We start from the raw sequence: 15,699 nt of genomic DNA on the forward strand, positions 1-15,699 counted from the left end.
AACACGACAGGTAACAAATGTGGAGCAGGATCTGCTTACCATTCCGGAGCACCTGAGATCACCCCTAGTTTTTGGTGGGGTTCGTGTTGCTATTGTTTGTATGTTTGACTTTTTTTTAATTTTTAGCCATGGCGTTGTCACTTTATTTTCGATTTATGAGTTTTACTGTCCCTCTAGTATCTTTCGTCCCTCTTTCACACATGGAAACTTCAGAAAAAGTCACCTGAAATGTGAAAAAAAGTTACAAAATCATCTTTAAAACTCATATGATATGTACTAATGTGTTTTTCTTAAATTATGCAGACATTATTTCAGCATTATATTCCTTTAAAACACGTGTAATCCTTTTAACCAAGATACATGTATTAACTAATCCATTTGGAGCCTTCTTTTCCACAGTAAATGGCAGTCATTGCCTTAGCTCTAAGACTTTAATTTCAAAACAAAATTTTTCATTTATATGCAAATGCTATATGTTGGTTAATATATCTTCAAGTCAAATATATTTACTGGGACAAAAAAAGCAAGAAAGAAATGGATAAAAAAAGAAGACAGAACAGTGGAGTATACCTGCTGGTGGACTATTAGTCCCGTAGGGTATCACCAGCCCAGTAGCCAGTACTTCGGTACTGTCCTGAAAATACGGATTTTTTTGTGTTATTAAAATTTGCTGTTAAAAAATATTAGAATTTTTTATAAATTAAGGAATGTATCTCCCTCATGCAAAACTCTGATTCCTTTCACGGATTTGGCTATACTTTTTGGACCTCTTGGATTATAGCTCTTCAAGTTTTATATAAGCTTTGGATTTCAAATATACTGGCCACGAGCATCACTGAAGAGACATGTATTGTCGAAATGCGCATCTGGTGCAAGAAAATTGGAACCGTTAAATTCATTACTACCACTGGGTCGATGCCTCTGCTGGCATGAAAATACGGATTTTTTTGTGTTATTAAAATTTGCTGTTAGAAAATATTAGAATTTTTTTTTATAGCTCTTCATCATTTATATAAGCTTTGGATTTCAAATATTTTGGCCACGAGCATCACTGAAGAGACATGTATTGTCGAAATGCGCATCTGGTGCAAGAAAATTGGTACCGTTAATTTTACTACTAGTATCACTGGTTCAACATTAATTATATGAAGCATGAATAAGAAAAAGGAAACAGAACCTACAGAACAAACGTGAAAAAAAAGCAAGGAAAATAAACTAAAAAATTAGGTGAAGAGGAATATTTTGTATACCTATAATTGAAAAATACCAATAAACAATGATTTTCAAAAATCTTAATTTCATCCCTAAAAACAAAAATGATATTTCTTTGAAAATTGTTTCAATTATCTATAAGGACTTACTTGCAATCTAAAAATATTGATTGGTCTTCTTTGAGATTTTTCTCTAACTTCAGAGTCGGCATTCCAGACGCATCAAAACAAATCTTATTACCATGAATGCTTGGTGTTATAAGTGCTATTTGTTTTTAATGTTGATTTTAACCCCATTTTCTTTGACGATCATCCAGTATCTAAATATATATGGCGATTAATTTTGATTAAGTACAAAGTTATACGTGTTTTCGTGTTTTTGAAATGGTGTTATTGCTAACTGTTCGGTTCTTATTGTATGTTAACCCTAATCGGTTCTCTCTTATGATATTCTACTGTCTCTTTATGTCGAGTAATCCCCCCCGGAAGCCAGCAAGAGTTAGTTGACAGCTGCGGAACCGTTTCACAGATGATATTGGATATGTTTTTTACGACGTTACTACAATCACACTCCCTTTTCATAAATGTGCCTACCGTATTAGACTATTTACCGGGTTTGTAATAACATGAGCAACACAACGGGTGCCACATATGGAGCAAGAAAGATGCACATCTGAAAATCATTCCGTACAACAAATATAGTTGACCTATTACTCATAGAATTTGTAAAACTGACCAGAATAAATCAACCAATGAAGCAAGAAAAAGCAGACACTGGTAGATGAAACCTGTCAGACTGACAAGTACCCCTTGACTGTCCCTCTGGTATCTTTCGTACCTCTTTTACAATGATTTCATACACCACATATAGTTGACCTACTGCTTATAGTATCGGAGGAACGGACCGTAACTTTAACCTTGATCACTGATCCATGAAATGTAGTTCAGGTCAGGTAAAACCTGTCTGACGGCCATGTTGTCGTTTTAAGGAATTCATATACCAAATATAGTTACCCTTATGAACATATGACTTCTAAGATAAGGTATCTGCACACAAGGTATATGAAGCATCCAGGTCTGAAGCTTCTATCAAAGCTTTATTTTTCGTTAATTTTCCTTATATAAATAAGGCCGTGAGTTTTCTCGTTTGAATTGTTTTACATTGTTATATCGGGGCCTTAAGGCCCTACGGTGACCTATAGTTGTTAATGTCTGTGTCATTTTGGTCTCTTGTGGACAGTTGCCTCATTTGCAATCATACCACATCTTCTGTTTTATATTATATAGATAGTTTACATGGCAACCGCCGGATACTAGTAATACCTATGTAAGCGAGACTAAAATCTTATGAACCGATTTAAATGAAACTCGCACATCAGCTTTACTACAAAATCAAAAATGGTGGTAATGCGACACTTTGCGCATTGGTATACACTCTTCATGACATGAATTGTCATTGATATGGTTATATTTATAAATTTACTGTTTACAAATTTTTGAATTTTTTGAAATACTAAGGCATTTCTACCTCAGGCATAGATTACCTTAGCTTTATTTGGCAACACTTTTAGGAATTTTGGTTCTCAATGCTCTTCAACTTCGTACTTTATTTGGCCTTTTAACCTTTTTGAATTCGAGCGTCACTGATGAGTCTTTTGTAGACGAAAGGCGTCTGGCGTATTTACTAAATTTAGTCCTGGTATCTATGATGAGTTTATTTACAACCACTGGGTCAATGCCACTGCTGGTGGAGATTTATTTCCCCGAGGGTATCACAAGCCCAGTAGTCAGCACTTTTTGTGCTGACATGAATTGTCATTGATATGGTTATATTTATAAATTTACTGTTTACAAATTTTTGAATTTTTATGAAATACTAAGGCTTTTCTACCTCAGGCATAGATTACCTTAGCTTTATTTGGCAACACTTTTAGGAATTTTGGTTCTCAATGCTCTTCAACTTCGTACTTTATTTGGCCTTTTAACCTTTTTGAATTTGAGCGTCACTGATGAGTCTTTTGTAGACGAAACGCGTCTGGCGTATTTACTATATTTAGTCCTGATATCTATGATGAGTTTATTATTCAAAAGTATATTCTTAATATTAACACAACAATAAATGTTTAAAGCAAAAACAAGCAAAAGAAAATCTTTATTACAGAAACTTCTCATTTTATGCACATATTAGTTACCTTTGGTACCTTTGATAACTATTTAGTTATATATATGCTATGGAATGGTATTTTCTCTTCATTTTTGAAGAACTGTCAATTTCAGTCAGGCTTCTACTGTACGAATGTATAATAAGCATTCTAGTTCAGATTCTGCTATATGAACTGGATATAATTCACAGTCTATACAGTCTTCTAGAGATTCCGATACAAATGCATATAATTCAAAATGAAAATTGCAAACAAAATGCTTATACAAATCGACTATGCATATTATAGATTCACATTTATTGATATTATTGCAAAAACGTCGAAAGATCCAACGTGTAACTTATGTAATAGAAACGGTTAAAGCCACGGTATTATGTCTGCCATATTTACCAATCTAAATCAGTTTTATTACACGATAACAGATCGCCACAACTATTTTAATAAGTAATAAATTATTTATATAAGTTCTACAAAATTAAGCAGACGTCGTGACCCAAATAAGCTGTGAAATTATGTCAATTATGAAGCAGATGATAACGTTAAAATTAGATATGGTGGCTTACTTTTCTTAAAGGTCGTACGTGATATTTATAAAGTGTTCTTTTTGGTCTTTAATTGTGTGGTAAATGATACACACATCATGTCAGATAGCACTGTGTTCATTGCCATTGTATCAATTTCCTCTGCAAAATTTGCATTTTTATTTTATTGCAGACGTAAAAAACTTCAAAAGTTTGAAAAAATTGGGACAATAAAATCAATAAATCAGTTTCCTGTTAAATCTGGTGGTCCAATACACCTTGACACGGCAAAATGTACAATTACAGGATTACATTACAACAACATTACAGACAGGTTAGTTCAAATGTGTTTTATGTTATTCTTGCACATGTGCATGCTTTGAAATTGTATTTATTGATATGGATTTCGTAATCAAATTTATAAAGTTATATATAGAAAGTTGTTTATATTTTGAAAGGCGTCGATACTAGCGGAGCGGCACAGACAGTAAAAGTTAAACGAAGCAAAACCTCTGTTTGTTAAAGGATATATATATATATATATATATACGAGTCTAAATTGAAAACTACGTTCAAACATATGACTGCGTTGGATAAAAATTGCAATTTTTATACGTGTGCATGTCAAACAAATTTCGTTGTAGAAGGGTCTAAAAACAGCACAAACAACATTTTCCAAAAGACCAAAAGAGTGAAAAAGTATATTTAAACAAAACGCATTTGACTAACAGGTCGAACAACTGATGTTCTTTAACCCTGCTGACTGCCATTGGCGATTGCCAAATAAAATTGATCACAAGATGTTACAAAATGGATCTCAATATAAATTTAATACGTCACGATAAAAAAAAAAAATTGTTAACTTGTGGACAGAATGTAGAGCCACAAACTTCGGCGTCAATATTTCTTTAGTACACCATATCCGGATTTCGACAATAAATGTCTCTTCAGTGATGTTAGGGATCGAAACGGTATTTGGAAGGCCATATAAAAAGTACCCTCATTTTTAGAGAAAGTACCCTCATTTTTAGATTAACTCTTGAATTTTAAGAGTCAATATATAGGATGAACGGATCATATAATCTGGAGGGAAAATATGATACATGCCCAAACAAAAAATATAAACGAGTCTAAATTGAAAACTACGTTCAAACCTATGACTGCGTTGGATAAAAATTGCAATTTTTATACGTGTGCATGTCAAACAAATTTCGTTGTAGAAGGGTCTAAAAACAGCACAAACAACATTTTCCAAAAGACCAAAAGAGTGAAAAAGTATATTTAAACAAAACGCATTTGACTAACAGGTCGAACAACTGATGTTCTTTAACCCTGCTGACTGCCATTGGCGATTGCCAAATAAAATTGATCACAAGATGTTACAAAATGGATCTCAATATAAATTTAATACGTCACGATAAAAAAAAAAAATTGTTAACTTGTGGACAGAATGTAGAGCCACAAACTTCGGCGTCAATATTTCTTTAGTACACCATATCCGGATTTCGACAATAAATGTCTCTTCAGTGATGTTAGGGATCGAAACGGTATTTGGAAGGCCATATAAAAAGTACCCTCATTTTTAGAGAAAGTACCCTCATTTTTAGATTAACTCTTGAATTTTAAGAGTCAATATATAGGATGAACGGATCATATAATCTGGAGGGAAAATATGATACATGCCCAAACAAAAAATATAAACGAGTCTAAATTGAAAACTACGTTCAAACCTATGACTGCGTTGGATAAAAATTGCAATTTTTATACGTGTGCATGTCAAACAAATTTCGTTGTAGAAGGGTCTAAAAACAGCACAAACAACATTTTCCAAAAGACCAAAAGAGTGAAAAAGTATATTTAAACAAAACGCATTTGACTAACAGGTCGAACAACTGATGTTCTTTAAACCTGCTGACTGCCATTGGCGATTGCCAAATAAAATTGATCACAAGATGTTACAAAATGGATCTCAATATAAATTTAATACGTCACGATAAAAAAAAAAAAAATGTTAACTTGTGGACAGAATGTAGAGCCACAAACTTCGGCGTTAATATTTCTTTAGTACACCATATCCGGATTTCGACAATAAATGTCTCTTCAGTGATGTTAGGGATCGAAACGGTATTTGGAAGGCCATATAAAAAGTACCCTCATTTTTAGAGAAAGTACCCTCATTTTTAGATTAACTCTTGAATTTTAAGAGTCAATATATAGGATGAACGGATCATATAATCTGGAGGGAAAATATGATACATGCCCAAACAAAAAATATAAACGAGTCTAAATTGAAAACTACGTTCAAACCTATGACTGCGTTGGATAAAAATTGCAATTTTATACGTGTGCATGTCAAACAAATTTCGTTGTAGAAGGGTAATATATATATATACATGGAATACTATTAACGAGACGTGCATTAATACATAGACATATACACAATTTACCAAAACAACAACTTACTGAAAATAAACTGATAGGAGGCCCCTATAGACTACCCCCATAGTCATATTAAAACATATGATTTTCACTTGGATTCAAATAGTATATGTATATATATTTTAAAAACCCGCTTTTAATTCGCTATCAAAGTCGGTGCATTCGTAATAATAAAATAATTAAAATATATATTTAAACAAAATAACAGATCAAAATTAATTTTAAAGGGTATTTAACAAATAGATAATTTATGACAGCACCTTTCCGTTTCCATTCTATTGTGTTATAAGACTTACAAATTATATATACATCCTGTTGGGTATAATAATACTTCATTTCAGTCAAGAAATGAACCATACTAGTTGATTTACATGTGAAATTATTTTAAAATATTTCGTCAAAGCTTATGCTAACTCAAATGATAGGTATTTCTGGATTGGTCATCCAAATAGACTTATTGTACCTTTCTTATTGTACTTTTATTCCATTTTTGTTATAAATCACAGCTTGACTTCATGAAGACCAAATAAAAACAACTCAGTGATAAATGGAAGCATTTGTCATATTTTTGTTTTGTTAATTGTTTTTCGTAAATCGAGCCATTGTTGTTTTTTTTTTTCGTTTGAATTTATTTGAATTTTGTCATATTGGGGTCTTTTATAGCTGTCTTTAAGACTATTAAACGATATACAGTGGCCTAAAGTTTCTGAAATCCACTGCATTTGAGCTATGATTGATAGTTGTCTTTTATCAATCATAACACATCGTTGTTTCATTGGCAATCATACAACATCTTTTTTTATGTTAATAAACATCCTCCATCTCTGACAAAAGTTACACTTTGCATGGTGCTAATCATACCAAAATTTATGATAAAGATAACGTAACTTATTGGTTAAGTGCATAGTTATACTGCGAAGGTACATTGCGTCAGGTATTCTATGGTTATTTGCTAATTTGAAGTGAGGCTATGCAATCCTTGTTTGAAGCAACTGAAAAATGCTGGGATTTATTTTTTAAAATTCAAATTACTTAAAACAGCTGGTACAGAATTTAAAGACAATTTAGCGATGCAAAAAAAAATTGTTTGCGAAGTACCCGGTATGTTATAAAGGCTACGCAATCAAGGATGTGCGAAATATAGAAAACAAGGGGGAGAAAACATTGAAAAAAATAATATGTAATTTTTTTTCAGACACTGGATGGTAATACGACGGAGTGGAGCTTTTTTGTCTGCCCGACAGGACCCAAAATTAGTTTTGATAAAACCATCATCAGATGGTGACAATCTTCTTCTCGATGCACCAGGGATGCCAACTTTAGTCTTGCCAAAATGTCCACCCATCGACAAAAGTTCAAAGCTGGTAAAATGCAGGTTTGTTTACAATGATAAGTTTAGTTTAAATGACAAAAGGGTAACAAACCAGGCTTTTTATTGGAATCGCGATGGAGGTGTTTTGTTTGACGAGTCGGGCATCAAATAAAAACAATATCCCCTGAGTTAACCATGTAATAGCAAAAGCTTAATTAGTTGGTTTTTTTTGTTATGACTACAATTATGTCTAACAATGCATGTGTTAAATATCCAGTATGTCATACATGTCACAAGTACAAATGCTTTTTAGAGTTTTGAATGCATATATAACTGGTTTATATTGTGGAGAGGATGCGGAAAGTTGGATAGTTAAATATCTTGGTTATGACGGACCTTCCATAGTTGTGTCAACATCATCCATGGAAAAAAGGGATACCTCTTTAGCAATGAAAAAATTCGGCAATCCCGCTGTTGAAGGAGATCTGGTATATATATATATATATATTTGTTATAGCATATATATGTAACCTGAGTACTCATTAATTGTACTATGGACATAAAAAAATACGTTTATACATAAAAAAAAAAGATATTGAAAACAGGTATCACCAACCAACTCCCGACTTCTGATTTAGTTGAGGCACATCATTAAATGTCATTGAGTTAAATCAGTTTACGTGCGCATACCCTAACCCTCTGTGTATATCTAGACCTTACTTCTGAAAACTGATAACCAAAATGAAAAACCTGCAGAGTGCAAATAACATTAAATTTGAACAAGGAAATACACAATGGCACATAATTTGTAATTCAAGTTTCAAATGCATGGTACTAATAGTATATGAAGCTTATTATGGTAGTTATATAGTTGTTGATCCCATATTGCATTTTATGACACCAAAAGACAAGTCAATCATTCATTCAATTTACGATTAATAGAAGTGTCAGTGGTTTGAAATGATCTGTAATTTATGTTGGTTAAAATGTGTCTATAATACAAATATATTTTCTCCTTTCAAATCTGTATTTTCACAATATACAGTCAATTATTTCTAATGGAATTCTGATATAGCTTAACATGATATGCCTACACCAAACCTACTCGTTGAAAGTTCTTCTCAAACATATTAAAAATATATATACGCTATATGTGGAGTTATGCTACGATGTTGCAAAATATGATACTGTCTTCAAGTTTAAAAGGTCTTTTTGTAATGATATTTTTAAAGGTATATAAATATTTCACTTTATAACAAAATTAACTCAAGGATTGCATATGCGCATTTCTGCTCTTTCATACTATGACACTTTATATTTTATTATACGTATGATATTAAACACACTTTAATTATACAATCTTCAGAGTGCCTTTGCCAACTTTGGTGCTTATATGATACTATCGCAGTCATCTTTAGACGATCTCAATACCAGACTAGAAAAGAAGGTTACAATGACGAGATTTAGACCAAACATTACTATAGACGGCTGTGGTCCATACGACGAGGTAACTAGTTTCTTCATCATGCAATACATGAAGTTTAAAAAAAGATTCATTATCACTCTTTTATTGAAAGTATAACATAGTATTAGGAGCCGTAGTTGTAGATAGATTTTTTTAGTGGATATGAAATGGTTAGTAACAAGTCATTATTGTAATTTGTGTATTTCCATTGTGTATCATCGCCACCGGAAATTGGATACTAACGAAGCGGAGAGAAATAAAAAAGTAAACAAGGTAAGAATTCAATGAATTTAAAGCATTTCCACTCATTTGATGAGGATGGCGCTTACGAAATGATTTTCTGGTATATAATTCTTTAAATCATTAGGCCAGGTACAGAATTAAGACTCAATAATCTTTTTTACCTTAGAAACCGGTTAATACAGTTATCAACAGTTGTATGAAGTTTGTATTTGGTTAAACAAAAACTTATTGGCTTCAGGTCAATACAATAGAAATGGAATTAAATGATCCTGAGATCGAGAAATAAATATATTTTAGTTGTATGTTACCGGAATGAAGGCAAAATTATGTAATCAATGTTTGAAGTAAAACAACTGAAGAAGAAAAACCTAAAAAGCTGGGGTGTTATAGTTGTACAATGAGTAACTGGTGATTTAGATTTTTCAGTCAAAATTATCAAACAATTGTCTTAACAAACGTTTTTTGTTTGTTACAGGACAACTGGGCAGAAATGAAAATTGGCAATTCAGTGTACATGAGGATGTTGGATTTATGCGATAGGTAAGTACTATGATTACTATCATAATTTGAATTAGTATCAAACGGTCAATCCTCGGGGGGGGGGGGGGGGTGGGGGGGGTGGGGGGGGACTGGCATGAGGGGAAAATGGCTAAATAACACCGGTCATGTTTTTAGAAAGTAAGCTTTGAAAGATAATTGTCAATTTACAAGTCTTCACCTGAAAATAGTCAAAGGGTGTACTGTACAGTTTGTGATTAAGTTCACTATTGATCAATCAAAATTTTCATCGTAACTAGACATAGAACATAGTGGATACTCCTGTATTTACTGTTTCAATATGTTGGGCAATTATTTGATACAAACAAACAACATGTGAGTTTTTGCTTCCCGGATGACTAAGCTGGACTTTTCATAGAATTAGCTGCATTCTCCGCCGTTATGCTGAGAATAGCGATTGACTACGCACATATTAAGCTGAAAGAGGTGATATAAGTATACACTGAGTAGTTCTAATTCAAATTTAAGCTCCTGTCTCGCTGTCTTTTTCGAATCTATAATGATAGCAGACATTGAATACGTATATATAAATGTTTCACATAGAAGTTTAAGAAATCTTTAAAACAAGCCAATATGTTAGGGGAGGGTTTGGGATCCCCCTTACATGTTTTTCTCCGCCACAAATCTGTGTAAATGTGACCGACCCAAGTCAGGGCCGGTCTGTGAATAAGTCATTAGTTGATGTGTTACATATTTGTTTTTCGTTCATTTTTTTACATAAATAAGGCCTTTAGTTTTCTCGTTTGAATTGTTTTACATTTTTCATTTCGGGGGCTTTTATAGCTGACTATGCGGTATGGGATTTGCTCATTGTTTAAGGCTGCACAGTTACCTATTCTTGTTAATTTCTGTGTCGTTTGATCTCTTGTGGAGAAATGTATCATTGGCAATCAAACCACATCTTCTTTTTGTATATGTTGACTAATATGTATTATTTTAGATGTAGCTTAACAACAGTTGATCCTGCAATGGGAGAAAAGGACTCTAGAAGACAACCCCTTGCAACTTTAAAGTCGTAAGTAAATTGGAATGTATGACGGTCTGAATTAGCGTTTAAAATCTAATGTATTTCCATGTGTTTTCTAATGTGATATCACAGACTGTGAAAATATATCGACATTGATAGCTGTTGCATTATTGAGAGACTTTTTATAGTGACGGACTTATCACGAAAATATGAAAATGCCGATGTATCTTTATAAATCTGATGTACATATTATAATATTCTAAACATTACCTTTTTACCGCACCTGGCCCATATGACCATGGCCTAAGGGAGCTATTACCATCACTCCTCTGAAAGTACAGAACCAATTCAAGCCAATGTTGGTTGAATGATCTTTATGTTATCAAGTATGATATTTTTGTTTATCCCCAGTCAGTTTACAAACATAGCCGCCAGGATAGAACATATGGTTACGACAATTGGATCATATCCGTCGTCACCTGTTAAAGATATTCCATAATGGTCAATCAACTCGTGTAGAGTGCGAAAGTGTTTTGGAAGCGAACGGAGCCTATAGAATTTCAATTTCACCACTTAAATCTCTTGGTTTAATAGCTTCCTTGTGAGCAGCAACTCTGTATCAATGAAATAATGCAAGCCCTAGATGATCGCATGAACTGGAAGATATATACTTCACATGCAAGCGCTGCTGTAAATAACGATTTTTGTCTAACTGTAAACAAAAATTATCAGAAATAAAAGATCTATAAAAATGCGGATATGACCTTTACTATCTGTTGTCTCCATTAAGGAGTTATTGCCTGTAAAAGACGACTTTTTAAAATATTTTTCGTGGACTCTATCTGAAAATTATGATAGATGGGTAGAAACTGTTTACATCATACAAGATTGGTATACAATATCTACAATCATGCTAATATGACATAGATTATTTGCTGACCCGTTATTGTAGTAATTATTCTTAAAGTCGTTGAGAAATTGTCTCTTATTTCAATTTTGCAAGGTAAACGGTTCATCTAAATAAAAAATCATCAAAAAATCTAACGACAAAAATGTATCGTAAGGTATACTGAAATGGCCATGATTTGCGATAATTTATTCTCGTAAGATTTTAGTGAAATAGGCCTCTGGTTTCCAAATATGTCAAGAATATCTAAATGTCACTGAAGTCATTTGATAGATTTGTTAAGCCTCGGTCACACCTTACCGGATAGCTCGAACGGACGCCTAACGGATAACTTTTTGTCAATCCGTTGATGTCCGTTAGACGTCCGTTCTTATCCGTTAGGCGTCCGTCCATATCCGTTGTGTGTCCGTTAAGCGTCCGTTTTATCCGTTGACGTCCGTTCGTCCGGTGGAAAATTTTGAGCATGTTCAAAACTTTGAACGGACGTCCAACGGATAAAATGTCCGTTGTACGTCCGTTAGGCGTCCGTTTTGTACGGTACTCGTCCGTTTTGTATCCGTCACGTGTCCGTTATGCATCCGTTGGAGATCCGGTAGACCAATTCACCAAAGAACGTCAAACGGATGCCTACTGATTGTTTATTCTCATAAAACCATGCAATTACAAAGGTTTCAGAGAAGTTGAAAAATTATATACATAAAAAACAAAATATGCATTAGAAATGCATAAAATTCAAAAATACTAGATGTAAAACGGACAAATGTCAATTGAAATTTCGCGTTAGAAATGCCAATATATGGTATGTTAGATTTTCTTGAGTGTCATGACTATTTATTATTCGTGATGGATCTTGGAGTAAGAGCACGTCTTCGCTATCAAGCAGCTCTTATTCAGGCCAGACTCAACTTAAATGTAGCAAATATAAACCTTTTAGCTGTCGAGAGGAGAAGACAAAGGAGATGGTGGACACGACCATGGCTTAGTCCTGAAAGACGACGCAGTTTTGGTCTATATGACCAACTCATGACCGAACTTAGGCAGGAGGATCGGCATTCCTTTGTACACTTCCTTCGAATGCCCACAGAGATGTTCGACGAGATATTGCAGCAGGTTGGGCCTCGCAAAGCCAAGCAGCATACCTTTTACAGAAATCCGCTGGAACCAGGACTCAAGTTAGCAATTACACTTAGACACCTTGCTTCTGGAGCAAAATATCGTAGCATGCAGTACGGATGGAGAGTTCCGCATAACACCACATCCGTTTTCATACCAGAGGTACATAATATAAACAAATTCAGAAAATCAACTTAAACTCTATAAGACTGAATTACCACACTGCTCCTACCTTGATTTTTTTTAATCAGAGGAGCTCTATATTTGCACACATATCATGCTAAACAAGACGCAATACAAAATAAAATCAACTAAACCAGTTAACTCAAAAAGTGACTTTCGTGTGAAGAAATGTAAAAAAAACCCGGATAAATTGTTCAATTTGTTTGGTACGTGTGACCTTGATAAATGTCCTACTGACCAGAATTTCCCAGAAGCAAATATTATAACATATATACTAGATACCATGTCCATCTGACGCGCCTTTAATTTTCAGATGGTTTATTTCTTTTAATTTTTCAGATGGTTTATTGCCTTTAATTTTTAGATGGTTTATTGCCTTTAATTTTCAGATTATTTTGTTCATCCGTTTTATCCGTTACGCTTCCATTAGGTGTCCGTTTTATCCGGTACTCGTCCGTTGGATGTACGTTCGACGTCCGTTCTGTCCGGTATGTATCCGTTTCACCAACGGACTCCCAACGGATAAAAATTTTGTCAACGGATAACTTTTTTTTATCCGTTAGGTGTCCGTTCGAGCTATCCGGTAAGGTGTGACCGAGGCTTTAACTATTCTCCTTAGCGAATTGCATGTATTCATTATGGCTGAATTTTTGGCAAAACCTTTCTGAATTTTGGTTCTTCAATGCTCGTCAACTTCGTACTTTATTTGGCCTGATCAAATTTTGTAATTTGAGCGTCACTGATGAGTCTTTTGTGAAAAAAATGCACGTACAAAATTTGAAGCCTAGTATCTATGGTGAGTTTATTTTTGTAGTTAAATTATTTGAATGGTAATTTTTCTTCCAGTTACAGGTGCGTAATGGACGGTATTGTTCCATTTTTCGGAGTGAATGCAGCTATTGACATAGAAGGTGAAATTAATGTTGGCGACCCAGTGTATGTGATTAGGAAGTAGGAATGTTACTGTGAAACAATCACCATAGAATACGGAAGTCACTTAATCAAGACTACAAGTATACACTCCGGCTAAAAATAAATTATAACTTCTAATAATAACAATAAAGTTATGTTTATGACTATACATACGACACAAGTTAATATATAATTGCATCTTCCAATTTGTATGTTTTGTCCGGTCTCACTAATTAGCGACAACAAGAATTTTAGCGACAACAAGCGTCAACAAGCGACAACAAGAATTATTTTAGCGACAACAAGCGACAAGAAACTATTTAGCGACAAGAAAACATACTTTTTATAATTAAAATTAATTATTGCAATAAATATTAAAATAATATGCAAAAGAAAATAATTTTAGCGACAAGAAAGTTAAAATTGATAGAAAAAAATTAAACATTATTTACATATTTATTTTATCATCTATTATGTAACAGCCAGTATTATGTTTAATTATTGTATTATGAGATTACTTTCCCTTGTGTTTAGAACATATTATTTATCTTATAATTTGTTTTTTAAAACTCTTTTCGTGCAATATATATTAAGCTCGCAAAATGAATTATTTGTGCATCATTGTCCTGAAAATATTGACAAAATACAGAGAACTGAAATCAAACAAGAGGAAAAGAAAATTGAAATGTAAATGTTTTTATCTTTTTATTTGTTTATTGCTGATATTTATCATGTTTATGCATATTGATTGAAGATGAAAGGAAATTGTTCTTGAGTTTTCAACAGGTGTTCATTATTTACAATGATTGTATATTCTGATGGAGGAGTTGTATGTCGACTGACGTCCGAGGGCTTTGTCCTAGGTGTTAGATGACTTCAAAGTTGTGTGTTTTGTCAAATAATGAATACATGAATAATAGCTTTATTTAGAATCGGCATAGTTTCCAAATAAGGACATGTTATAATCTCTTCTGAGCTTTGAACCGACATATAAGGGTTAAATAGCACATTTAATTGAATCTCGGTAATATAGTTTCTTGTCCTAAATATATAGAAATCAAAACATAGTGTATTATACATAAATAATTTTTTTTCTCTCAGAACACAGGCAGGTCATATTTTCGTTTTTCTGCTTACAAAAAAACTTAAACAGAGTGCTTTTTAAGAAATTTATTTATTTTAATAATTTTATTTTGGGACTAATGTATGTTACAAGAAAATCAGACTAGTCTACGAGATTGGTTACTTAATAAATAAATAAAGACAACACTAATAAAAAAAAAACTATACCAAACGTTTTAAATGCGTTGTCCAATAACCCATTTGGCCTTCACTATTCTTGTTCGACATGCCTGATGGAATTAAATTTCCTATCCGTCTATTCGCAGATAAAATCAAAGCATACATTACAATATCAAACTACAAAGATTAAAATACCTACATAAAGATCTAGATAAACTAGCTAAATGGGGAACCAAGTGGAAAATAGTCTTCCATCCAGACAAGTGCAATGTATTTACCACCATCCGGAAAAACAATACCATTGCAAAATCATACAAGCTACATGGTCACACTTAAGAACGTGTAAATGCTTCGAATACCTAGGCCGCAGATTTACGTCCGAACTGAAATGAAATGACCATATTAACAACGTATGACACAAAGCCAATAGAACAATCGCCTTCCTAAACGAAACCTGAATACAG

The 15,699-nt window shown here is 33.3% G+C and overlaps 1 protein-coding gene across 2 annotated transcripts; it reads left to right on the forward strand.

The window, feature by feature from the left end:
* Nucleotides 1-4,000: 4,000 nt before the first annotated feature.
* Nucleotides 4,001-14,149, forward strand: LOC134712127 (mitochondrial amidoxime-reducing component 1-like). Of its 2 annotated transcripts, none has more exons than XM_063573301.1 (7): nt 4,001-4,228; nt 7,529-7,708; nt 7,959-8,133; nt 9,012-9,152; nt 9,829-9,893; nt 10,852-10,926; nt 13,934-14,149. In XM_063573301.1, exons 1-7 carry the CDS (start codon nt 4,014-4,016, stop codon nt 14,034-14,036), a joined length of 954 nt encoding a protein of 317 aa, XP_063429371.1. In that variant the 5' UTR covers nt 4,001-4,013; the 3' UTR covers nt 14,037-14,149. The 2 variants fall into 2 exon arrangements, with proteins under 2 accessions (XP_063429371.1, XP_063429370.1); XM_063573300.1 differs by having other exon boundaries at nt 13,928-14,147.
* The last annotated feature ends 1,550 nt before the right edge of the window (nt 14,150-15,699 follow it).

The sequence above is a fragment of the Mytilus trossulus genome, chromosome 3, assembly GCF_036588685.1.
Source record: "Mytilus trossulus isolate FHL-02 chromosome 3, PNRI_Mtr1.1.1.hap1, whole genome shotgun sequence".
NCBI lineage: Eukaryota > Metazoa > Mollusca > Bivalvia > Mytilida > Mytilidae > Mytilus > Mytilus trossulus.

Excerpts from the sequence above, each read along its gene's own strand:
- LOC134712127 (XM_063573300.1), top strand. The coding sequence starts at position 4,014 with ATGTCAGATAGCACTGTGTTCATTGCCATTGTATCAATTTCCTCTGCA. Across the intron at positions 4,229-7,528 it reads TACAACAACATTACAGACAG|ACACTGGATGGTAATACGAC; the intron begins GTTAGTTCAAAT and ends ATTTTTTTTCAG. Across the intron at positions 7,709-7,958 it reads TCAAAGCTGGTAAAATGCAG|AGTTTTGAATGCATATATAA; the intron begins GTTTGTTTACAA and ends AATGCTTTTTAG.